The 25863-nt window shown below is 50.0% G+C and overlaps 2 protein-coding genes across 2 annotated transcripts; both read left to right on the top strand.

Annotated features, from left to right (window-relative positions):
• FAIM2 (Fas apoptotic inhibitory molecule 2) lies at positions 1–18107 on the top strand. The gene is made up of 12 exons (XM_009687751.2): positions 1–450; positions 1615–1795; positions 4949–5052; positions 5281–5345; positions 6165–6218; positions 8596–8646; positions 9185–9224; positions 9732–9769; positions 10735–10822; positions 11402–11497; positions 13207–13260; positions 15237–18107. The coding sequence occupies exons 1-12, from the start codon at positions 436–438 to the stop codon at positions 15384–15386; spliced, it is 936 nt and encodes a 311-aa protein (XP_009686046.1). The 5' UTR covers positions 1–435; the 3' UTR covers positions 15387–18107.
• A 1701-nt stretch (positions 18108–19808) lies between these two features.
• On the top strand, positions 19809–23872 carry LOC104152591 (RNA 5'-monophosphate methyltransferase). The gene is made up of 2 exons (XM_068921313.1): positions 19809–20041; positions 22523–23872. The coding sequence occupies exons 1-2, from the start codon at positions 19850–19852 to the stop codon at positions 23144–23146; spliced, it is 816 nt and encodes a 271-aa protein (XP_068777414.1). The 5' UTR covers positions 19809–19849; the 3' UTR covers positions 23147–23872.
• The last annotated feature ends 1991 nt before the right edge of the window (positions 23873–25863 follow it).

Genomic DNA, 25863 nt, shown 5'->3' with positions numbered 1-25863 from the left:
GATGTGCGGCGGCAGAGAGATGCTGCAGGAGAGCATCCTTCACCTCCTTCCCTTTTGCAAGATGCCCGGAGTTCGGCATCTTTCCGCCCCGCGGCACCTTGCAGCTGCCTCCCCCCAAAGCTGCAGCGTGTCCCTGCCGCAGCCTATCCCCTCCCTGTCGCTGCTGGGGACCGCTCGCCTCCTTTTTAGCTGTTTCGTTCCCGGCATCCCCCTGTCCTGCAGGCTGGGAATGGTACGGTCCTGCCTCCAGTGCTCGTCACTCCGTGGACGTTGCTAGAACGTGAAGGCATCGGCGCAGGCTGCAGCGGCTGCGGCCGGCCCCGAGACGCTCCGGAGAGGAGGCAGAAAGGACCGGGCGCCGCGTGCCCTGCTCTGGCCCTCTCCATCCTCGCCTGCATCCCGACAGGGTCTGGGCAGCAGCGGTAGCAAGGCAACATGACTCAGGGAAAGGTAGGTGGGAGGGCAGGGTTGGGCTGATAAGTCATCTTGCTTACATAATTGCACAACTAGGGGGGGAAAAGAGGGGACTTAGGAAAGGACGGGGTGTATTGATGTGGAGGAGGGAGCTGGGTACTGGTGCACAGCTTGGCCGGTTGTGCAGTGGCTGCTGTGCAGGGAGGTGTTTTGACAGAAGAGGGGATGGAGGGCTGTGTCGTTACAGGGTCAGAGGCTGTTTTTATCCTAGTGCTGGATGCTCAACTGTGTCATTGGAGCTGCGGCCATTTATTCCCCCCATCTGGGGTCCTGGGGACCTCAATGAGATGCTTGTGCTTTCCCATCTGTGTCCCCGCTGGCCAGAGTGCTTGGCACCTGCCCTGGCCACCTCCTTCCCCATCCAAGGAGCTATCCCTGGATTTTGGGATTCTGATTTTTGGAGCCTGGAGGGGGTTTATGCATCTTGTGCCAGCACTGTGTGCTGTTGCCATAATGACGATGCCGGAGGCCGCCTGGATGCGGGCGGCACTGGCTCTATCCAGCATCTCCTCAGGTATCTTCTGCTGTCCCTGATGTTGAGCTGCCCCGTGTGTTGGCAGTGGGGAAAGGATATTGGTCGCTTAACTTATCCCAAGAGGTCAAAGAGGTTGCTAGGAGGTTGTCTGAATAATGTTCCCAAAGAGAAGCAAGTTCTCTGCTGGGCCGAGAATGGCTCTTTGCTGGGGTTTTATAGTCTGAAGCCTTCAGCAGGTTTATGCATTTGAATATCCTGCTAAGAAAATATCTCTAGCTGCCTGAATACTTTTGGAAGTGGAAGGATTTAGGTTCCCATATCCTTTAGCTACACCTTCAAATTGTAGCCAGTGGGTAGCAGGGAGGCTGTGAGCCTCACATGACTGGCAGAGATGGATGATTTGATTTTTGGGCAGGTAAAAGAAAATGTTGAAGGGCCAAAGCAGTACACCTGAGGGCCAAGAGAAACCCCACAATGTGGAAGTGAAGATGAAGTAGTAGAGTTTGGATTTTTTTGTCCAGTAATTGAAAAATCTTTTCAAATGAAATTCAGAAATGAGTATGCTGACAGGCCTCTGCCTGTGTCCTGCCAGGTTCCTGCTGCAGGACAGTTTCTGTACCTGTTTTACATTCTAATCTCATTTCCCCCCCCTCCTTTCCATGCAGCTCTCTGTGAACAACAAACCTCCCAACCCCGAGGGGCAAGGGGAGAAGAAGGACACTGCCGCTGCACCACCAGCTCCTCCGACCTATGAGGAGGCTACAGCGGGAGAGGGGATGAAGTCAGGCGCTTACCCTCCTCCCCCGTCGGTGCCGCTCCATCCCAGCTGGGCGTATGTGGACCCCAGTGAGTTCGCGGGTGGCCGTACCTGCGCCTAGCGCCTTGCAATGGGGAGCAGGGAATCCCACCACGCTTGGGGATGTAGTGCCATTTGGTCCATAGCAGAGCTTGTGCTAGGGCCATAAGCCATATATTCATATGTGTATATAGTGTATATACATATAGTGGCTGGCTCCCCCAACCACTGGACCACATTGCTTTCCAGATGTGGGACTAGATCCCCAGCAGTCTTCTCTGTTACTGTAACCACTAGGCTGCTCTGCTTTCCAGTACTGGGAAGAGAAAATCTTGGCTCCCAGCTCGATCTGCTAAGCAATGCTACCTCCCAGGGCTGGGAGAGTCCTGATGCAAAGCATTTTTTGGGCAGTAACACCCCCTTCTTGCTCCTGCTTACTCCCGGCTTTCAAAGAAGCTGCTGAAGCAGCAAAAAATCAGTGTAGCAGCATCAGTGATGTCTGGTTGCTCTGGGCCAGAGCTGGCAGAGCTGAAAAATGTTGCTGGGCTCGAAAGCTGAACTATTCCAGAGCTGGTATGCGTGGCCACGAGGTGACTCCTTGGCAAACAAACAGCTTTTCTTTCCCTGGGTACTGCGTGCAGCCTCGGCTCGGGGCAGTGACAAGTGCACAAAGGCACGACTGTGCCATAGTGCAGGGAAAAGGCCGTGCAGCGGTGAGTCTGGGGGCTGTGGGATGCAGCAGCTGGCAGGAGAGTGGGCAGGCAAGTGCTGGCTCTGCTGGCATGGCCTGAACCAGAGAGCCCTGAAGGGACCAGGGATTTAAGGATTCTCTGCATCCATGTTGTCTGCTCGGTCCTTTGCTTTGCAGCTGCCTGTTTCCAGCGAGGATGGTCACAGCTGCAGGGATGGAGAGGTTTTGGGAAGAAAGGGAAGTAGAGCAAACTATCCCCTGAGATGTTTACATGCTCCAATGGTTTCATGGGCTTCTTTCTCCCTTGCCTTTAGGGATCAGAAACAAAGGGGATAAATAACCTCCTAGCTTGCTCTAATAACCACCTGGGTCTTTTTCTAATCTCTTGATGAATTATGATGAGTAAAGCCCAAAGGGGTTAGGATGCTGGGATTTTTGGTATCCTGGAGGACTTGCCTATGTGATGCATCATCTCTTGCCCACTGCCCTAACAAGCCTGGCAGGATTTCTTCTCCTCAGCTGTGTTCTGTGCGTCACTGCATCAGTCCCTGCTGATGTCCTCTGATTTCCTCTTTCCCTGCCCTCTGCTGCTCCGACGTGCAGCCTCGCTGCCGGCTGGGTGCCTGGGGGTGATGTGCCGAGGTGGCTGTGTCTGACGGCACATGTGACGCTAGGAGTAGCTGGAGGGAAGGGACATGTGTTTCAGGTTGATTTCTTGAAACATGGCAGCAAGACAGCATGTCCCCTGCCCTTGGAGATGGGTGCCAGCACAGAGCTCCCCCTTTAGACAGAAATAGCAGGGCTGTGGCTGGGAGGCAACAGGAGTGCCAGGGATGTTAGCCTGGGGGAAGGAAAACCTGCTCCATTCCTCAGAGGCAGTTAGGTACCTAATTTGGTGTTTAGATACCTTGATTGCTTTGACACAGGAGGCACTGAACTGCCCTTGGGGACACGGGCCTCAGGTGCTCTTGGTCCTGTGCCGGTGATGACGGGATCTCCCAGAAATGCTGCGAGGAAGCAGTGCAGGAGTGTGTCCCTGCTGGGGGGTAGAAGTAGACACAGGAGATTTATTAGGTGCAAGAAGGGCATGAGGGATTTATTTCCTGCCAGGCACATCTTTGAGATCAGGCTTCTGCAATAAAAGCAAGTGCCCTTGGACTGGTAAAATAAAGTCTCGGAGTGGGGCCTTGAATTTGGCTTTGCTGTCTGACATTGCAGCCTGTCCTCTGGCTTTGAGGGTCTTTCCCCTACCTGCCTGATGGATCTGAACATCACTGAGGCCTCCATCCCCGAGTTCAAATTGGTTAAAAAGCTTTGTGAAGCAGAGAGGGAAGCATCAAACAGGCAGGGACATGAACGCAGAGCGGGTGTGATTGCACAAGCCTTGTTTCTAAAAGAAACCCATTCAGGGGAGACTGCTACTAACACAGAAAGTGCAATCTGCAAGAGAAACAAATTGCATGGGAGACTGATGCACAAAGACAACTGTGGTTTTGTTGTTTTTTTTGAGCTGTGAGGTTCAGGAAAGGGAGATGGCTGCTGCTTGTGTCTAATTTGTGCAGCTGATCTCAGCTGGGAGAAGCTGCCTTCTTGGTTTTCTCCTCTCAGCCCTCCTTTCCCTGCAATACCCCCCTGCTGCCTTCGGCCCCTGGTTGTCACAGGTGGTTGTCACAGGTTGTCATCACAGTCATCCCCTCCTGCTCGTCCCTGGGGAAGGCAGAGGTTCCCAGATGTTTTCCCTCCCCCTCCCTGCAGCCTTTGGGCTGGAGCAAATGATGCTTTCTGCAGCCTTCCTCCTCCTCGGTCTGCAGGGAAATGCCAGCAATGAGCTGGTATTACAGAGCCCCTAGCAGAACAGCTGGCTGGTTTCTGAGACAGGTTGTGTGGTGCTGCGATCTGGAAAGAAGACTCTTGGCAGGCGCATCTGAGTTGTTTTCCTCTCGTTTGCTGACCTGTTTTGACTCCCTGTGTGGAAAACAGATTCAGGGTGGACCTCACTGAAAAAGCTGAAACGGTCTTTCCTCAGAGGAGAGGACACAGCACCATTGACATAATAAATGATGCACATGGCCTAAGTTCAGGCAGTGACAGAGCAGCAGGGGAATCCTCCTGCAGCAGGGCTCCCAATGGGAATAGCTGTGCATGGCTTCCCTTGGGGATCTTTTAATATTCAGTGACAGGTGAGTGAGGATATGATAGCCCTCTAATCGTCACGAAAGGTTTAGTAGAGAGGAATTGACCCTGGTATCCTGGTCACGCTGCGGTTTGCAGAAGCGTTTTCCACCTCTTTCCGTTCTCAGAGATGCTCCTAATAAGATGCAGGAGCAAGGGGAAAGCCAAGGGCATCCCAGCATGCCTGGGCAACATGTCTCACTGAGTTTTGTGATTCAACAGGAAAATCTTGAAATGTGGGCATCCTGAACTGTAATTCAGTGGCAGATAGTGGCAGATTATCCCAGCTTGCTCGTGGGTGGCTGGGGGAGGGAGCTGACCTGCCCGTCTTCTGCTTCAGGTACAAGCCCCAGCTATGGCAGTGGTGGGTACCCAGGTGACACAGAGATGCTCACAACCTTCAGCTGGGATGACAGAAACGTGCGCAGGGTGTTCATCAGGAAGGTACGGTGCAAGGGGCATGTCTGTTCTGATTGAAGGGGGACACACAGCTCTGCGCTCTTGAAGGGGCCAGGCTGCAGCAGGTATTTAACATCCCACTCCCAAAATGGATGGAGTTTTGCTAGCTCCCCTGGGCCACAAAGCTGCTCTGAGCTGGGTGGGAAATGGGAAGGGAAGGCTGCTGGTCTGCTCTGCATGTTACCTGCCCTGCTGCACTGCCTCTCTTTCCAGGTTTATGCCATCCTGATGGTCCAGCTCTTGGTCACAGTTGTTATTGTGGCTTTCTTCACCTTCTGGTAGGTCTCCTGTACAGCAGTAATGCTCTCTTTGGTGTCCTGTGCACGCTCCACTCCTATATAACTTTTACTTGGGGGGTTGTCTGTTACTCAGTTACCTAAAAATCTTTCCAATGTGCTTTAAGGGACCCTGGGAGGTCATTCAGTTCTTCTGGTGCCCAGGTACCATTTCTGCCTGTCCCAGCTGGTGCATTGTCCCTTCTGGGTGCCATCCCCTGCCAAAAGGCCTGGGTTACTCTCTCTTGGGTATTAACTGCTGCTTCACAGCTGGGCACCTTCTCTGTGGTGTTAAAAGTCACTGGTCTATTGAATAGGTGTCTCTAAGGCATCAGCAATAGCCAGTATTTTTTTCCTTTAGGAGTTATCAAGGCCCTCAGACACTTGGCCCTCTTGGCTTTAGGGACTGGGTTACCTACCCTCATAGCAGTAGGTACCCCGCACTCAAGCAGCGGCTTTCTGCAGCTCAGATGACTGAGCACTTTGGGCATGTGCAGATCAAATAGCAGCTAGAATAAATAATGAATTGCTGTCGGTTTGAGGATTTCAGCTCCTTAATCACTTTGAGAAGGCAGCAGCCGTTCCCCTGAGCAAGCCTGACTATGTAATCGATAACAGCAGGGCCATCTTTCCTACTTGACAGGTTTAATTTCTTTGCAGCCAGTCAGTCTGCTGGGTAAATTCTGCTGTGGTGTTGGTCTGCCTCCACACACCCCACACTGTGCCACCCCATATGCCTTCCTAGGTTTAATTTACCAGTGATTTTTGAAGTGATTGGCAGTTTCTGCTCTCTCAGCACCCCTTTTTCTCTCTGTCTTGCAGTGAGCCGGTCAAAGGGTACATTCAGATGAACCCTGCCTGGTACTGGGCTTCCTAGTGAGTATCCATGTTCTCTCCTATGGCCATGCACACCCCAAATGGCTCTGGATGTGTCTGTAGTGACATGGGGCTGTTTTGTAAACATTTCTGCATCTTGTATGTGAGGAACTGCTCCAATGTGTGTGGGGGAGAGTGGAAAAGTTTACAGATGTCTTTGAGAACACAGATAGAAAATCTCAGCAAATGAGTCTGAGGGGCAAGAGATAGATATTGGATACCTCTGAATACTTCTGCCCAGAGGGCTTGCCACTTGACAAACCATAATAAATATGTGAGTATGGCTTGCAGAATGAACAAAGTAAAACCAGGACAACTGCAGAAATCTAGGTGTGAGAGTTAAAAGGATGCTTAGTATACTTTTAGGGCTTAATAGGGGGAGTTGTCCCATTGAAATCAAGGAGGTTGCCTGGGTTTACACTACATACCTTGATAAACGACAGACATGTGAAGAAGGGTACAGGGGAAGGGGAAGCATTTGGAGTGTTTCTGGCTCTAGGTGCAGCTGTCCTACCTGAACTGCTATCATGGAGCTGCTTTTGGTGCTCAGGATCTGGGATCCTATTCATTAGGCATGGCCAGTCCGAAAGGTCAGCGAAGGAGGTAGCTTAAGCTGTGCCTCTATGCATTAAGGTATTTGCACTTGTGTTGGTTCTTGGATGCCACTTGTGTTAGTGCTGCTAATTAGGCAGAGTGCACAGTGCAATTGACTGTGAATGAGGCTCTGTGAATCTGGCTTTAATTAGCTCACACCCAAATCGTGAAATGTGTCCACACCCGGACATGAGACACCAGCTTATATAACTTGGAAAAAAGAACCAAAATAGCGCTAATAGAAGGAACGCGGCACCAGCATGCCTTTTTGTGACCTTAAAGGAAGGTAATATGGTCTCCTCTTTGGCTGTTTGGTAGACCGGAGAAAAAGCATTGTCTTGCAAGGCTTTTTGGGAGACAAGATCAAGCTCTGTTCAGGTCTGCTTTCACCTCTGGGCTCATGTCTTGTGGCTTACCAGCCAGTTAGCATGTATTTCTCTTTCCATCTTTCAGTAGGATAAAAGATGTTTTGGACCAGTTGGGGATAGGCTCTGGACTTAATTTTTGTGGCTCTGTTCCTTCACCTCCCAGCAATCCGACCGTTTCCTCCATCCCCGCTGTCTAGTGGCTTGTCTTGATCTGGGTCTGGATATCCTTCATGCATGGAGACCCTAACTCTGTATATGCCTCTGTAAAATAAAAGTGGGTGCCCCAGGGTGTTTTGCTGCTGCTGGAGTGATGATAGCTCAGGTTCAGAGGGTATAAAGCAGTATGTGGAGAGAGAGGAAAGGTGACGGACAAATGCAATGGCTCTGTGCCCTACATGCTGCTTTTCCATCTATTCAGCTGTGTCAACTGTAGCTTTCCTGGTTTCCCTGTGGGAGAGCAATGCTCAGGTTTATCTCTGCTGTGGTTATCATGGCCCGTGGGTTTTGCCGTCATGTTCGTTTATTAGACTCGAGGTGACTGGCTATCGTGTTGCCATCAGCATGCTTGGAAACTGCTTTCTCCCCCAGGCACTAAGTGAAAGCAGGTAAGCGGGTTCCCACTGTGCCATAACCCATGGGCACTGTAGAAAAACATGATGTTCAGGGCAGAGGGAGACGATTCCTCAGCTGCTGGGTTTTTGCTTCACTGAAGAGTCAAGTCATGCGAGATAAGTAACTTCCCCAAGACCTGCAGACGGCTTGTGCAACAACATATTAGGCTTGGGTCTGTGGGCCCCTCTGTCTTTAGAGGGTCATTTTGCTGTTGAACTTTCTCGTGGGCTGGTGCAGTTAGCATGAGACCAGTTTCCTTCTCGGACACAAGCCTTTGTTCTGACCTTAGGCAAGTCACTTAAACCAAGATATTAACAGTGGTAGCAGTGCTTCATCCCAGCGGGACAACCTGGGATCTCACTAAGCCAGGAAGAGACTGAAAATGAAGGCATAGTCTGTGGAGTGGTCCAAGTCCTTTCTGATGCAATGGAGATGCTGACTATGTCTGAATGAGTGATTCATGTACTGATGACGTGTCTACAACACCTTTAGGTGCTCCATCTATTCTGGGTCTGAATGCTGCCCTTGCTCTGCTCCAAAACCTTCCTTTGGCTTGTTCCAGGATGCCTGTGCTGCCCCAGTGCCACCTTGCCAAGTGGCATAAGCAAAGTCTGCAGCTCTAGGCAGCAAAACAGTTTCAGTGAGGGACAGTTACAGCTTTGCTTCCTACCCAGCCTTGACTTTTTGGTGTAGCACATGGATTTAAGCAGTAAAACTTGTCACCTGGAGTCTTGCTTCTCCTACATCAGCACAAAATGCTGGGGTTTTCTTCCCTAATCTATCCCTTTTTTCCTTCCTTGCAGTGCTGTTTTCTTTGTGACCTATTTGATTCTGGCTTGCTGCTCTGGACCCAGGTAAAATATTTTCTTTGAAACAGCCCAGGGAAATGAAAGATGAATGCTTTCCTTTTGCCTCAAGTATTACCAACATGTTGCAGGGATGGGAAGGGGTCATGTTGATGCACAGTGATGTAGGAGCTGATGTGGCAGCTGTATTTTCAGGCCTGACAGTTGTGGGCTGCTGCAACACAGCAGTAAAAGATGAAGTAAAATTGCAACTGGAAGAGCAGAGCTGGTGCAGTCAAAATTGTGTTGCTACAGAGCTCCAAATGCACATTATTAGATACTGTGGAGGATCTTCACTGTTGTCCCCAGAGCAAGGTGTTCCTGGCCACTTTGCTGTGGGTATGAGGGAAATGCTTGCCATCTTGGCCTGGGAGCAGCCTGAATGCTCTCGTTCCCAGCAGAATGACCATCCCCTTGCATCACCCCTGCCATATGCTGCACAGACCATTAATTATGATACCTGTTATACAAGCTGTTGTGCAGCGCTGCTAACCACTGCTGCCCTTTGCGTTGCAGGGCTGACCAGCCTCTGTTTCTTAACTTGCAGGAGATATTTCCCATGGAATCTGATCTTGCTGAGCATCTTTGTAAGTGGCACATCTGGACAGTGTCTGCCCTCCCCCTCCAACCAGCATGGGTTTCGCAACGGCTCCAGGCAGGAGAGGCTATTGTCTGGTCTGAATTCCTGCAGAAAGCAGGAATTTCATCCTGTAATTGCCCTGCACTTGGGCCAAGGGACTGTAATTGAACTAGAAAGTGATAAGCAAAAAAGAGCCTCTGTTTAAAACCAGTGCCTGTGGAGGCTGGCAAGAGGTTAGGAGCTGGGGCAGGGCACAGGAAGGGCAGAGGGATGGAAAAGCAGGGACTGGGGTGGGACTGCTCTCAGGTTGTGGCCTCTCCTTGTTTTAACCTGCTCTGTGGACACTAGATGTGATTTCTGGATATTTTTCAATGCTCATCTCTTGTGCATTGGTTTCAGAGGTTTCACTGCCCTTATGGCTATCCTTGTCACTGCCATTGAAATGTTTCTATCTGCTGAGTGTCTGGCCCTGGGACACGAATGCAAGAGTAAAGTGGTTCTCTTTTCCTCCCAGACTCTCTCCATGGCTTATCTCACTGGGATGCTCTCCAGGTAGGTTGGGCATGTGGTCCCTGGAGTTCTAGTCCTATGTCCTGGCTCTTCCTGTGGAAAAACAATTTCTGCTTCTGAAATATTTGAGCCACTTGATCCCTTTGGAGCTGTTTCAGCAGCCGCATGGAGCCTGACCTTCCCCTCTGGAAACACCTTTTAAAGATGTTCTCTGAGAGCCATGGTGGCACTCCCAGCAGTTTCTTTTTTGTAGTCTATGGTTTTGCATCCTTTTGTGTTTTCACTGTTAGTCTGCTCACAAGAGCAGCCCTGATTCACATGGGTCTCTGGTGATGAGGCAGATGAGCCAGTGGGTGTTGATGGACACATGCTGGGGACAAAGAAAGTGGTGGCTTCAGCAACTAAGGGAAATACCTGTGATATTGCTTTAATGAAATTGAAGGGAAGAATGGGGACCTGGGTTTTCTCAGGGCTGAACCTGGTGCTATAACCCACCAAAGTCAGTTAAACCCACTGAAACCTAAGCCTACAGTCTCTACTTCAAATCCCTCCATCCTTCTTTGCAGTTTTCTGAGATTCAAGCCCCGTGTTATGAGCACACTGATAGTATAACAGAGCTTTCTGATTTCTCATTGTGCTGCAATGACATTTGTCACTATTTTTATTATCTCCCAGATTGAATCCTCCTCCTCTCCATCTGCCCATGGACAGATAGATTTTTATGGTAAATTCCCATCTTAGCTGCTCATGAGTTCCCAGGAGACGTAGACATGCCCTACTGCTTACCCTCTTCTATTTAAAGCAGGAGGAAAGCCCATCTAATCTTTCTGAGTTTTCAGTCTTCCCCTCCCTTTTGACATTAAGCAGAAAAATTGGTAAGCTCAGGGCAATTTCTTCTGTCAGGGCTCCCACTTTTCCTATACACCTCCACTGATCTTCTGCCTGTCTTTATTCCTCCTGTCCCTGTGGGAGTTGCTAGAGATGTGGCTTTACTGTTAATTTTGCAGCTATTACAATACCAAGTCGGTCCTTCTGTGTCTGGGGATCACGGCCCTGGTGTGTCTTTCTGTCACCATCTTCAGCTTCCAGACCAAGGTGAGTGTGTGCTGATTAGTTCCTCTGGGAAAGCCATCTTCTGTGGGCAGGGAACAGGGCCAGGCAGCACTGGAAGTGACGTATTGTGGAGCAGGTCTGAAAGGCACTGGGTATGGGAGCAATTTGAGGGATGCTGGGACATAAAGTGAAGGTTACAGGAAGGTTATGACAGGTGCTGGGTAAATAATGTCTTCGGGTAAAGATGGGATTTGAAGATGCTAATGTATGGGGTAAGCTGAGTTTTGGAGTATCAGGCTGGGGTACAGAAAGGTCCTGAAAGGTGATGCAAGATACACTGGCACAGGTGAGTATGATGGACTTCTGGATATAAGGGATGTGATGAGTACTGGGTTATTGTGTTAGGCGATAATGGGGATATGGTGAGTGTTTATCTATCAGTTTGCTGTATGATGGATGCTGGGCTATTGAATCTGAGATGCAGATGAAGCAAACACCATCTGAGAGCAAAATAGGTGTGATGCTGGCGAGTTCCTCCTTGATGTGGAGAGGCCGGACTCCTCTCGCTGCCTCCTGCCTCAGCACTCTGCACTCATAATGTGGTGCTCTTTACCTCCACAGTTTGACTTCACCTCCTACCAGGGTGTCCTCTTTGTGATGCTCATGGTGCTCTTCTTTGGTGGCATCATTCTGGCTGTGATACTGCCCTACCAATATGTGAGTAACAACAACCAACAGCCCTCCTTCCTCACTGAGTGCCACCAGTCCCAGCACAAGGCCAGGAACCAAACATCAGCCTCAAGCAGGCAAGCTCTAGGGGCTGGCTCAAGACAGGGATGTCCTATCTGCTTTCCAGAAATGTGCAAAAGCACCAGGGGAAATAAAAGGCAAAAACAGGTGCCTGATGCCTGATCATTCTGCAATCAGAGATTGACTGTAGGACAGGGCACTGACCTGGGGCTTAGTTATCTTCTGCTCCTGGATCTGTTTGAGGACCTCACAGAGGGTAGCATCATCTGCCTGTGCCTCAGTTTCCCCTGCAGTAAAACAGGTTGGCGTGCACTTTAGAGTGCCTGGCTGTCCAGTACAAAACAGGGCTCTGCTCAGGAGTGACTGCCTTGTCATTCCTCTTGCCACTGCCAGTCCTTTTTCTATGGGTTCAGTCCTTTCAGTCTCCTTGGCCACCTTCCCTTTGCTTTGCATCCCTGCTCCTGGCTTAGACCTGGTCACAGCCAGGGTTGGTTGTTTCCTGATGAAATCCTGGAGCAGCTTGTAACCACACCTGATGGAGGGTTTGGTGTGACAGTGTGGAGGGCCTGTTCTCCATCCAAGAGCTTCTCATTAGGCAAGTCATCATTCAAGCAAGAGCCTGACAGACCCTGGAAGATCTTGATAAAAGAGGGAAAGTGTGTGGCTGCACAGCCTTCATTAATCACCCTGAATTCCTGCTTGGGCTGGAGACAGCAGCACCTGGCTTTGCTCAGAGCAGCCTCTAAATACCTTCCAATCCCCTCACATCTCACCTGGGCTCTCTAGGGACCCAAGTCACACTTTAAGGGCCAGATCTGCAGGAAGTGCTCCTCCTGTTACTAGCCCTGGAGTCAGACACACAGTGGGTCAATGTGAAGACCAGTATTTCACAAAACAGGAGTTTGGGTTTTGGTTGCCTTGGTTGGAGGTCCATCTCCCCTTTTGTGTGAGCGTGAGGGTAAACCAGCTTGCATTGCCAAGCCGCTGCCATTAAACTGTTGTGACAACTTCTCTGATGTCTTGATGCCTGTCAAGATAAGCATAGCTTGAGGTATTTGGTATTAGCCTCTCTATAGAGAGAGGCAGGCTGTGATCTCTGGGCTGAGTCCATGGTCCATGCGGGCACCTTCTCCTGCGACTGCTCTGGTAGTGCTGTATGTTACTGTGCCCCCAGCAAGCAGGGTTTGAGGTTCAGTCTCAATTCCAGTGCATTACCCACTGCCTCCAGCAGATACTGAAGTTCTGTGTGTTAATTAAAGCTGGGTCTGTCCCTTGGAAGCATCTGGTGTGTCTTCCAGCAGGATCCACCTTGTCTGGGTGGATTAATGCCTTCCAGGGCTGCTGCAAAATGCATTCCCATCAGGATAGAGTTAAGATGTTCCCACAGAGACCCCGGCCTTGTTGAGGAAAGCTGTTTAGAAACACAAGTCCCTGACCTGGAAGCTTATGAGCGGAAGACTGAAGTGAGAGGGGAAACTGAGGCACAGGGACCCGTTCTTTGCCATGAAAAGGTCAATAATAGTAACCAGGATTGAGTTGGAAGTGGTGCAAGTCTGGGGCTGTTACAGCACTTTCCCTAATTTGACTCCTCCACACCAGAGGTGAGCCCTGTTCTGTGTCAAGTCATAATTAACCAGTTTTCTCTCAGCCACTGACTGATGTATTTGTTTTTTTAGGTCCCCTGGCTCCATGCAATCTACGCCTTGCTGGGTGCCATTATCTTTACTATGGTAAGTGTGGTGCTGATCATAGGGACTGGGAATGAGTAGGCAGCAAAAATAAGTGAATAAACATGGAGTAAATGCTTTTTGCCCTGAAGGCTGTCCAGGGAAGGAAGGAGTAAGCTGTAGGATTGCAGAACACTCCATATCCTCAAGTGGCTTGTGAATAGCAATTACTGCAGTGATCTCAGCCTGGTCCCAAGAAGGTGCTGGTGTACGTGACTGTGTTGGAGCGGAACATGGTGTGATTGACAAACCCGTGCTGTATGTGCAACACCAGATGTGAACAGTAGAAAGCATTGTAGAGACAGAGCAAAAGGCCCCTTTGGAGTGGAAAAAGCAGAAACTAAGCTTTGGCACAGCAACGGGAGCAGGATTGCAGGGTTCAAAGGGAGCCTGGGCATGAAATGAGGCTGCAGATGTGAACAAAACCAAGGCAGGGATGGGTGGGTGCAGGCTAGGGAGTGGATATGAGATAGGTGTATAGTAAGATTATCTACAGGCTGTGGCTTGGGAGTGAGGGTCACTGGGAAGGTGCGTTGCTGGCAGCAAAAACCCTGAACCCCAGCAGAACTTTTAACTAAAACTGAAAAACTTGATTCATTCCTTCGACTGCTCCCTGGCTGCCCCAGCTGCAAGCCTCTACCTGGAGCATGTCCCAGCAGTGCAGTGCTTGCTGTTTGGGGGTGGGAGTTGTCTGGGAAGGTGCTTGGCATTACCTCGAAGTGGGGGTCAGGAGGAGGGCTGCCTTGGGGATCAAGGCGGTGCCCATTGGGCATGCTGTGAATAAGAGCAGTTGAGCAATTTCATTTAATAGCTAATAAAATCATTTCAAGAGAGCTCGGGTATTTCTTCTCTGATTCATGATTAAAAACTGCTCTGTAAAATATAAGTAGGCTAAACTTATAATTACCCTGTAAACCTCAGTCAGGAGCTCAGCTGGTGGAGTTGACAGTGCCAGGCTTGTCAGCTCAGCTTGATGATCTGCTTGAGAGATCAATTATTATTTATGACTGGAGATGGCAGAGATGCTAGCTGGTCCCAAGAATGGCAGAGATGCTCTGTCAGCTCTGGGGAGCTTCATGCCAAGGTGTCCCTCACAGGCTAGGTTAATAGAGGGCATAGAGGTGGCAGGAGGGGAAGATGTGCTCCAAGTCATGCAGCAAGGTGCAGGTTTTCTGGCAGCTGGGCCACCAACCTGTCTTACAGTCCCCATTTCCTCCTGTGAGCGGTGTATGCCTGCACACAGGCTTCATGGGTAAAATCTGCCCTGCACTCGGATATGATTGCAGCTCAGGTAGGTGTTAGCTTCACTCTGGGTCTGGTTACCTCTGCTAGCAGCTCTGTGTAGGCCTTGCTGCTGCCCAGGGTCTGGGATATGTTTCTCAGCAGCTAGATCAGGTGCAAGGTTCGCTCTTGTGGTGGCTGGTACTTGAGCTAGCTTGAGGTCAGGTGGAGGTAGCCTGCATGGCTGGGTTATCTGGACAGATGAGATCAGAGTGCAGTAAGAGGAAGGCGTAGTTTCTTGGCCTCTTTGTTGCTCTGGTGTTGCTGGAATGTCACGTTGGTCCAGGACACCCTGTTACCTGGCAGGTCTTTCTGAACTGGAGGAAGTACAAGAATAACAAGTCATAGGGACTGGCTGAGGAGGAACAAGAACTGCTCTGGGGCTGAGCTTGAGGACATGTTCAGGACAGACAAAGTGGAGGGTAGCCTTGGGAATATGCATGAAGGAAGTTGGCATGGAGGAACAGTTAGGCTCAGGGCTGGACTCTTAAGAGTGAAATGAAGGGAAAGGTTGCAATTGATGATCAAAGTATTGTTCTAAGCTTTTTAAACAGCAGTTATGGCCCATAAAAGAAGTGGTTGCGTTTTCATTGCGAGTTCAATGAGGCAACAGGGACAACTCATGCTAAGTTCTTCTTGCCTCCCTGTGTCGAAGCTGTGTGATTGTGTCATTGGGTTTTCTTCCTCTTTCCCCACAGTTCCTGGCCTTTGATACCCAGATGCTGATGGGGAATCGTCGGTACTCACTGAGTCCAGAGGAATACATCTTTGGAGCCCTCAATATCTATCTGGACATAATCTACATCTTCTCCTTCTTCCTCCAGTTCTTTGGCTCCAGTCAGGAGTGAGCACAGCAAGGCAGTGTCTTCTCTTTGCTGGCAAGACACACCTTTATAAAAGATTAAAAGGGGGGGAAAAAAGAGGAAAAGAGGGGAAAAAAAAACAACCACCCTTTTTGGCCCACTAGCAGGCTCCATTCCATCAGCTGAGCAAAGCCCCTGGGTTCCTTATGCAGCTTGTATATATGCTGTTAAGCGTTTGTGACCCAGAAAGCAAAGCAGGGTTTAAGTGTTGTCTCTCCTGCTCCTTCCACTTCTGCTGAGATCAAACCAGACCAGAGACTGGGAGGCATTAGGCCAAGATCTTTTCCCTAAAGGCTGCCAGAGTTGCCTGTCGGTCTTGCACACTGTGGGATGCTCAAATGCTTTGACCAGCTCTGCCAAGGGGAAATAATATTGAAGAAAGGAGAGGCAGGGAATTTTGCTGGGATCATGGCAGGAAAACCAGCTGAACAAAGGGAAAAGGCTAGGGAAATCCTTGCATCGCCCTTGTTTTTCACCTGCCTTTTTTCATGGAGCCTTGTGGCCTCTGCAGAGATATGCTCCAGATAGTGCCTGCTTTTGGAAAGGCTGAGCATGGGATCACATAGCCTGGATGTCCTTCTAGCAACCAGTCCTCCAGGCACAAAGGAACCTGTTGTTCAGGACATGCAGCCTCTTTGAGGACATCCCTAATGAAAGAAGAATTCTTCTTTCATCCTTTACATCTGGCTGTGGGGCTGAGATTGTGCTTTCTCTCCTCCCCGCCTGGGATAGCAGGGCTGCTGGCATCCCTCTGCCCCAGGGGACATGTATGTCAGCACTCTAAAGTGTGGCTCTTCCCCGGGAGGGTTGTGATCCCATGTGAGGATTACCGATAGGGAATAGCAAAGAATGGATGAAAGACTGAGTTGCAGAGTCTGTGCAAAGTCAGGAACCTCCTCTTATGGAAAACAGGGGGGATGAGATCCTTGATCCACCATCGAGGATCTTTACACCTTCATGATAGTGTCTTGATTGGTAGAGATTAATGGCCCTAAGTGGTTACTGCCCAGAGGCTGAGGCCAAGGTGAATGCCTATTGCTTGGAAAAGTGGGCACTTCTGCTGCCGACACCAGTGTCGCCTCTTCCTTTTGCTCTGGTTGTTTTACAGCTCTGCTTCCCTAAACAGGGATGTCAACAAGGGCACTGGATGCCTCTGAGTGTACAGGTAACTTTCCATCTTCCCCTGCTTACATTCCCCTGTTTGGGGATCAGCTGGCTAATTTCTAACTGTAAAGCTCCAGATGGAGATAAGAGAACTTTTGCTCTTATTTAGAAAGTGATCCTTCCTGCTGATAGAAACCCGTATCTTCAATCTCCCTGGGAATGCCAGGGTAAGTGCGTCACTGAGCTGCCTCTAGCAATCCCTGCGTGTTAGAGAGGCTATGCCAAAATGCTCCATACTGCACATTCCTCCTCTGCTGCTGCCCTGGCTTTTACCCCTCACATGTTGTATACTCCTGCCACACGTGTTCAATGCCCTGAGCTGGGCAGAAGAAGAGGAAAGTTACTGTGCAAAGAGTGAAAAAGCTTTTGCTAGCTTAGCTCCCTGCCTGGCCTTTATTTTGGACCTTGAGTGGCTGCACTGACCTTTGCAGTGACAGCAGGAACAGAACTGCTGCTTCCCAGCGCCAAAAAAAACCACCCCACTTTCTGGGATAAAGGAGACTATTAGGTGATGGCAGCATTAAGTCCGTGACCCATTGCCTTGAACTGTTGAGCAGCCAGAATTGGGAGAGGGGACAGCATGGGAGACACCTCAAGTTGTTGAAATGAAAATGTAGAAAGGGAATTTCCTGGCTCAAATATTGCTCATGCCAGACCCATGCAGGTGCTTCTGAAAGATCTTAGCAGGTTGGACACACAGCCTCTGTTGCTCCAGTAAGAGACTGTGTTGCTCAAAGCAAAAGGCCTGTAGGTATTTCTGCTTTCCAGCTTTGGAGGGAGGAGTATGGCTGGAGTTCTGTGAAAAATTCTCAGACTCAAATAGCCCTAAAAAATGTCCTCTAGAAGACACTTCAGACCTGAGCTCTGCAGCCACCCCTTCTCTCTGCACTGAGGCTCTTCCCAGCTGGCTCTGGACCTGGGGAGGAGAACACTGGTCTGCAGCCCACTCTGGATCTCTTGCTTTTTTTCCTTCTGGTGTGGAGTGATTTGTCTTCTGCTACTGCTGCCTGAGCCGCTGCTACCTCCTGGCTTTCTGCTCCCCAGTAGAAAATGTCTGCATGGCACCTGCAGCCTCTCCTCCAGGCCACCCAAGTGGAGATGGCTTGCTGTCTTCCCGTGTCCCTCAACAGAACCACGGGGTTCCCTTCTTGCATGTTTCCTAGGTCTTGTTCTGCACTGAACCCTTTGCCCTTCCCCATCAGGCAGGGATGGTCCCCATCAGGTTGCCAGGTCCCAGCCTTCTCCCACTGGAAGCATTGGATTGAAACAATGAGTAATGTGCAAAACACAAGTGGAAGTCCCCACTGGGCTGAATAATGCAGATTTAGGCAAGTTCTTCCTGGGTTTCCTGACCCACTGGATGTGGGAGGTGCAGGGCTGTTTCTCTTCCTCTGTGTAGATGTCCTTTATCTGAGGTCTGCATCATCCAGACCCTGGCTCCGTATCCCCTTGCTCCTTTTGTCCAGCTGTTCTTATGATTTCATTGTAAATAAGATTTTGTATTTTCTCTGAACATTGCTAATAAATTGTTGCAAAACTGTTTTCTGTCGCAGGGTCTCCTTACTGAAGTGCAGCTGGTGGAAGGTCTGGTCAGAATTGAGGGATAAAGGGTTCCCTGGGTGAAAGCTCTGTGCTTTCTTAGACTTGGTTGCAAACAGCCACAGGATTCAAAAAGGGGGAGGATGCATGTTGGAAGCAAGGTACCTTCTCAGAGGGGCATTTGCCACTGCCTCTGGAGAGGAACTTGAGGCACTGAGCTTTCCCAACTAATCTAACCTAAATTAATGCCTACTTTGGGAGATGACTTACATATCTATAACCATCAGCTATGAAGGGCTGATTAGTCCAGGTTGCCAGATCTCTTAGGGGAGAGAAATCGTGACTGCGGCATCTTGTTGCAACAGCTCTGTGCTCCTCAGGAGGAGTGATGCCCGATAGGCAGGTGTGAGATTTGTTTCTAAATAAGATTTATTTCCTGCCTTGCGAACCCATCTGTGCAAATGGTTGCAGAAACATGCTCCATGAACTTGTGAGATTTGGGATTTCAGTGTTCACAACTGGCTGGTAGTGCCCGAACCGTTGCCTGATTATTAGCGTGCTGCTTGTTCTTAGCCTTGTTGTCGCTGTCCCCTTTGCTGGGGCAAGAACATATTTTGCGTTGTGCTGTGTTTGATAATGCACGTTCTGCTGTGGGACGGCGTTTGTGGAAGAATAACTGAAGTGGGGTATTACCACATAAACAGTGAGGAGGCTATTAGCATTTGCCTAAGAGGTGTAATTAGCTGCTCCACAAGGCTGATCCTGTAATTATCGCAAAGAGAATAAAAGGCTGATCACTCAGTCCACTTTCAACGCTTGACTCTTGAGGAACCGGGCAAAACAGCACTGGGCTTCACTGAAGCTGTGTCTGGGGATCACTCAGAGAGGTGGAACAGGGAGAGAAGGCAGGAGGAGATCAGGTGATTTATGGATGTGTTAAGGGATGTCGTACAGAGGAAGAGAGGGAGAGGTTACCCATGCCTACTGCAAACGGGATAGGGACTTGGGGGCCCTAAAGGCAGCCAGAGGGCTCCCGGTGAGACCTCTGAAACCTTCCTGACAGCATAGGCAGGCGCTGAACCTCGCTCCTGGGGCAGAGGGGTGAAATTGTTACGTCTCGGCATCTTGTAGGCCAACGCAAACGCTGGGCAGATGCTTCGGGGCCGAACGTTTCTAAGGTCCTGGCGCCCTCTGCTTTCTGCACTGTGGTTTAAAAAAAAAAAAAAAAACACCACATGCACGATGTCGCAGGTATAAAATGAACTCCAGCTTCCCTCTTATCAACTTGCTTCCTCAAATCTCGCCTTCTCCCCAGCTCCTGCTTAAGAGAAACCCCCCCACAGGCGGCCCGGCCTCGGCCGGCGCCCTGGGCCGCAGCGTCGCCATGGCAACGCGGGGGCAAAGGTGACGCCGGGGCCCGGTTGTGGCGGGAAGCCCTGGCTCCGGCGGCCTCGTGGCCCAGCGCAGCTCTGCCCTGCCGCCGAAGGGGGTGTTTTAAAGTAAAATCTCTAATAACTGGTGCTTCTAACGATTTGTCGCTGGAAAGTCGTTGGGGGGGGGGGTTAGGCTGGCGCTGTCCCTTCTCCCTATCCCTGTCCCGGTCCCCCCCCCCCAATGGCTGCGCAGCCCCCGCCGCTGCGCGCATGCGCTGCCCCCCCTCCCCCCGCCCCGGAGCCTTTCTGCCCCGGAACGCGCCTGCTCGGTCCCTTTTCCCGCCCGGCCGCGCGCGGTGACGGAAGGGGAAAATGGCGGCGCCCATAAGTGAGGGGGTTCCCGCCCTGGAGCCCGGCGCTGCCCCCTATGGCAACTTCCCCAATTACTCCCGCTTCCACCCACCCGAGGGTCGCGTCAGCCTCTTGCCTGCGGGGCTCTTGCGGCGCCTGTTCCCCGCCGAGGCGCGCCCGCTGCTGGGGCTCGACGTGGGGTGCAACTCGGGGGTAAGAGGCTGCCGGCGTTGGGGCCGGAATGAGGGAGGGAAAGGCTGGGAAGTCGTGAGGTAACGGGCTGCGGGTGGGGAGACACGCTGGGCTGGGGGTCGGGGTGTGGGGCAGCCTAGAAGTACTGGCGGGAGGTAGGAGCTTGGGATGTTGGGGCAGTGGGGCGGCCTGGAGTGACTGGGAGGCCAGGGGCCTGAGTGTTGGGGCCAGTGGGGCAGAGTGGGATGACTGGGGGGGGACAGGGGCCTGGGGTATTAAGTGCAGTGGGGCAGAGTGGGATGACTGGGGGAGGCAGAGGCCTGAGGGTTGGGGGCAGTGGGGTGGCCTGGAGTGACTGGGAGAGCAGGGGTGTGAGTGTTGGGGCCAGTGGGGCAGAGTGAGATGCCTGGGGTGTTGGGGCCAGTGGGGCAGAGTGGGATGACCGAGGGGGGCAGGGGCCTGGGGTGTTGGGGCCAGTGGGGCAGAGTGGGATGACCGGGGGGGGCAGGGGCCTGGGGTGTTGGGGCCAGTGGGGCAGAGTGGGATGACCGGGGGGGGCAGGGGCCTGGGGTGTTGGGGGCAGTGGGGCAGGGTGAGATGATTAGTGGGGGCAGGGGCCTGGGGTGTTGGGGGCAGTGGGGCAGGGTGAGATGATTAGTGGGGGCAGGGACCTGGGGTTTTGGAGGCAGTGGGGCCGACTGGGGAGGCAGGCACTTGGGGTGTTGGGGGCAGTGTGGCCGACTGGGATCACTAGGGGGCAGGGGCCTGGGGTATTGAGGGCAGTGGGGCTGACTGGGATGACGAGGGGGCAGGGGCTTGGGGTATTGGAGGCAGTGGGGCAGAGTGGGATGACTGGAGGAGGCAGGGGCCTGTGCTGTGGGGCAGACTGGAAATACTGAGAAGAGATAGTGGTCTGGTGTTTGGGCAGGAGCAGGACAGACTGGGAAGGCTGGAGGAGGTCTTGGCCTGGGACAGGGATGATCCTGTGTCACTGAGGCACAGTGAGAGGGAGGGAGCTGGGTGCAATGTGAGCTTGGTGGGGCCAGGAGGCTGTCTTTCCTGGGGAGCACCCTCTGTCCCTGTCCCCTGAGAGGAGGGTGAAGGCTGAGGTGTGGGCAGGGGTACAGTGGAGCTGACTGTTGCTGAGCATCGCTGTGAGGTGGTTTAAGAGGCTGTGCCGCTTTGCGCCTGGCAGGTCTTCTCTGTCCCCTTTCCTACTGAGTAGAAAACTTGGAATGTCCCAGGCTGCTGAGTGCCATTAGCACCAGAGAACTGTGGGATTGCCCTAAAATGGGGGAAATGGGCAAGTCTTGAAACTGGAAACCCTAATCTGTTACATGTTGTGTAGTTATATCAGTCAGTCAGGACTTGAAACAAATTCTGGTTATGTTTTTGAAGAACTAACGATAAGGCTGGTGAAGCTGGTGGAATTTCCTTTTTTTAAAGTTGCATTCTCTTTCGTTACTTTATTCTGCGTTTCTCTGTGGCTTTTTCCTGGTGTGCAGCTTTGATGTGTTATAATTTAGGAGCATCTGTGCCTCTCAGATGCATGCTGGTGCAGTGTTTACTGTAAGCGTGTTTAAAGGTCTTTCAGATGGAAACTTTACCAGTGTATTAAATTAGAAATAATTATGCAGTTATGCATAATAATGAAGTTATTTTACATTCTGGCTAGTGACATGAGTAGTGTTGCTTTTGTGGCTTCTCTCCCCCCTGCCCCCGTTTCCCCTACCACGTTTGAAACTCTGCCTAAGGCATTATGTAAGGACAATTCTAGATCTTGTTTCAGGTGAACTTGTAAAACGGGTCGGGTAAAGATAATTTAGATCTTTTAAAATGCAGAGGCTTTCGCCACTAGAGGACACTGCCTGCGCAGCCAAATGCTTTTTAAAAAGGTATGGGCTAGAGAATCATACAGCTAGTTTTCCTTGATGTCAATCAGATTTTCATCAGATCTCTTGTAATGAAGGATTAATAACCTTTCCATTTAGTGGAGCACTCTACAAAAGGAAATTCAAAGGGAAGCTCTCTCTTATGCTACAGTCTAATGGTCAGGGAATGTTTTTCCTTTAGCAGAAGGATAAGTGCATGACTCTAAATTAGGTCTTATAAGTAGGTGTTAGTGCTGCTAGAGAGCTCTGAGGCTCACCTAAAGAAACCAATGAAGCCTCCACCTTGCCACTGAGTGGGACTATTCAGCAAGACAGTTATAACTAAACCTCCTATTTTCCCATAGTTATTGCATCAAAACCCCATGTGCTGGTTGAGATAGGTTTAGTTCCAAGCCCTGGCTGACTCTCTGGTAGTCAGAGCTACTGTGATGCTTTTTGCCACAGAAAGGAAGATTATTAGGGAGCTTTTTGTTCCAAACCTCATCAACTCAAGAGAAAGCTCTGACTTGATGCTTGTGCCTTGCTGCTGAGACTGGGATCCTATGTGCTGAGTGATGCCTTCATGAAGCAACGCAGGCCCTATGAATCCCTGTTGTTTTCCTTTCTGCAGGAGCTAAGTGTGGCTCTGTACAGGCATCTGCTTGGCCTTGAGGAGGGCGAAGGTGGCCTGGATCAGCCTGCAGCTGGAAAGGATCTGAACCTTCTGTGCTGTGACATTGATCCTGTGTTGATTGAGAGGGCTCAGCAGTGCAGTCCCTTTCCTGCCTCCATATCCTTTGCCAGCCTGGACATCATGGACTGCAGTGCCAGGGGGCTGTTCTTGAGCTCCCACCTGAGCCGTTTCGGCCGCTCTGCCTTTGATATTGGCTTTTGCATGTCCGTGACCATGTGGATCCACCTGAACCATGGGGATAGTGGCCTGATAGAGTTCTTGTCCTTCCTCTCCTCTCTGTGCAAGTACCTGCTGATTGAACCGCAGCCATGGAAGTGCTACAGGGCGGCTGCACGCCGCCTGCGGAAGCTTGGCAGAAATGACTTTGATCACTTCCGATCTCTTGCTATCAATGGGGACATGGTGGAAAGGATAACGGAGATCTTAACGAAGGACTGTGCCATGGAATTGGTGTGTTGCTTTGGTAACACCAGCTGGGACAGAAGCCTGTTGCTTTTTAAATCAAAGAGATCAAATCATGAGGGCAGGGAGCCCTCGGAACAGGAGCAGGGCTGTGATTGACAGAAATGGCCTCTCACATTCATGAGTTCTTAGGAAAGAAGGTGTGTACTGGTTACAGAGTCAGATCCAGGAATTGCTAAATGCCTGTCAGGATCATACCTTGACTTCCCAAGGGAATTTGGGGCAAGTCACATTTGTGTGTGGTGTGCGTTTGTTTTTGTTCTTCTCTATTTGCGAAATGCAGTGACGGTTTTAACCTGCCTTGTGGGTTCTGAGATTTCCGTTCCTAGAAGGTGCTCTTGAAACAAAAGTTGCCAGAGATGTGCTTTCTATGTGTATCAAGAATATTCCCTGGAAGAAAAGAAAAGAAAATGTGCCTTTTCAGTCCCCAGAGCTTTTTAAGGAAGGGGAAGGAAATTGCATTTCTGTTGGCCCATGTGATACGTTGTTTTGCTTCTTGTCATGTTTTCCTCTATAAAATACTTTGGGAAAATATATAATCTGTTTTATCAGCCATGAGCAAATAATTTGGGTCATTGCATAGGTTGTTTGTTTGGTCAATATTTTGGTCAGGCTGTGATCAGTACACCTTTGTTTTTATCAGGTAAGACTTGCATGGGATATGCTTTGAAGCCTGACAGTGGTGTGAGTGTGTCTGTGTGTGTTTTGTTGTGGTTTTTTTTTTTTGGCAGAGTGACTTTTTATGATATATGTATTCATTTAACTGTATAAAAAAAGCTCTTTGTAACAGTATCCTTGAAATAAAAATAATTTATTTTTATCATAAATACTTTGCTGTTTTTTAATCCTCTTGTTCACATCGCTCTCAAAACCTGAGCAGTGTCAGGCAACAGAGTTTATAACTTCTCTTGTATTCGCAGGCTCTAATGAGATTTTGGTAAGCTTAAAGCTTAAACTGTGCTTGGCTAAGGTTAAAGGTTGTTTTTGTTAAATCTGGGAGGGGGAAAAAAAAGGAAAAATCTGGCATCAAGAAAAAGTCTTAATTAAACTGCATTTTAATTCCTTTAATGCCTCTAATGGTTTTAGTTCATACATAGTTAGCATTTCTGTTAGCTTTGATAATTAAGTAGGATTCATGCTTCTATGGTGTTTAAAAGATTAAAAACCCTACCTGAGTAGATTATGGTGCACAGAAATAGATAACTGATGACTCTTATGAATTTGTAGGTTCTGCTGTTTCCTTACTGCAAAGTGAGAAGGAAGCCTAGGTATGTGCTGTGAGCCTTGTGCCCTTAGAGGGAAGGTGCTGCAGAAACGGAGGAGAGGAGGCAGCGTCCTCCAGGAGGTGCTCTTGTCTAGCAGTTCTTGTGCTCAAGTGAGTCTGTGCGGAGGCATTTTAGTTTCTGTCCTTACTGGTACTTCCTGGTTGTTCATAGTGATAGTAACAAAGAAAGCACCTTGATTTCCTCCATAATGAGCTCAGATCAAAGGCTGAGGTGCCAGTGCTCTGCTTGGCTGGCTAAACACTTCTGCATGTGAAGCTGCTGGAATCTGTGAATGCATACATGGACACACACACTCTTCATGTATTTGTGACAGGACTGTGTAGGGTCACGGAAGAGCTCTGAGGCTCTCTACCTAAATGCAACTTCCACAGCATTTGGCTACTTCTGCTGGAAAATGTTTAGGACCCACCCCTGAGAGTGTGGAAGCTTCTCTGCCTCCCCAGCTGCAGACAAATCACCATCACCAGGGAAGAAGCAATTTTGTTACTTAAAATAGGACAGACTTTAACTATCCCTGTGGGAGGGAAGGGAAAACCAATTTGTCCTGTATTTTCCAGAGGTGCCTGATCAGGTGAAGTGCCTGATCTCTTGTTATTTATCACTTTGGTAATTAAGCACCTCATCTGACACTCGTTGTAATCTATGGGTAAGCTCCACTGACTCAAGGGGTGCTGACTCACCTGACACACTCGGCAGCTCAGCCTCCCTTTTCATTCTGCTTAGCTGTTGTTTCCTGTGTTGTGCAGCTGGTGGCACTGGAGTATCGTGCAACCTACAGCCCTGGCCCTTGAGAGATTTTGTTGCATTGTGTCAATATTTGTTGCTGCTTACTTTGAACTTTAAAATACTTGGAGAATGAAACTGGATTGTGTGTTGAGCGCTCACCTTGAAGGGGAGTACAGGTTTTCCTGCACTTCACCATGGGGATTTATACGCTTGCCCTTGAATTTTTTGCAGAGTTGCCAGGAAGGCCAACAACCCAAAGAATAACATGCAGACTCTCTCTGCACCCGTCTGGAATGACCTTCCCCTTCGCCAGAGAGGCCCTGTCTTACAATTCTTATGCTCTGGGCGATAGATCAGTGTTTTCCTGGGGGATTCCTTTGGGATGCTTGTTGAAAGGTGGTGCATTTTTTTTCTTTCTCTTCCTAATGTGTGCTGATCATGTACAGACCTGCAAACCAGCTCAATGCATATGCAACAGTATAATGATTTCTAACTTCTGTCAAGTCTGGGCTATTAAGCTGCTGATATCAGTATGTCCCACTGTCTCTAAAATGGCTCCAAAACTAGCCCTGTTTTGGCTTTGGCACCATGGTATGTTTTATTTCTCTTCCCTTGCATATAGCTACAAATACAGCTCAAAATGATGTCCGTGCAAATTCCTGTGTAGTTTTTGAAACATCAGGTAGCTCAGAATGGATTCAGTCCTTTAGCAGACAGGAGAAAAATCCTCCTCTTTCCTTTTCTTTCCAGCTTGTTGCCTCTGCTCTCCAGGAAGTTGTCCGGACGTGAGAGACTCAGTGGTGG

This window comes from Struthio camelus, chromosome 28, assembly GCF_040807025.1.
Source record: "Struthio camelus isolate bStrCam1 chromosome 28, bStrCam1.hap1, whole genome shotgun sequence".
Classification (NCBI taxonomy): domain Eukaryota; kingdom Metazoa; phylum Chordata; class Aves; order Struthioniformes; family Struthionidae; genus Struthio; species Struthio camelus.
This window is presented reverse-complemented; position numbering and strand designations above follow the sequence as displayed.

What these genes read in the sequence shown, in the direction of transcription:
- FAIM2 (XM_009687751.2), top strand. An exon ending in CTGGGCGTATGTGGACCCCA is followed by an intron (nt 1,796 to 4,948) that starts GTGAGTTCGCGG and finishes CTTCTGCTTCAG; the next exon opens with GTACAAGCCCCAGCTATGGC. An exon ending in GCTTGCTGCTCTGGACCCAG is followed by an intron (nt 8,647 to 9,184) that starts GTAAAATATTTT and finishes CTTAACTTGCAG; the next exon opens with GAGATATTTCCCATGGAATC.
- LOC104152591 (XM_068921313.1), top strand. Translation starts at nt 19,850, where the DNA reads ATGGCGGCGCCCATAAGTGAGGGGGTTCCCGCCCTGGAGCCCGGCGCT. An exon ending in ACGTGGGGTGCAACTCGGGG is followed by an intron (nt 20,042 to 22,522) that starts GTAAGAGGCTGC and finishes TCCTTTCTGCAG; the next exon opens with GAGCTAAGTGTGGCTCTGTA.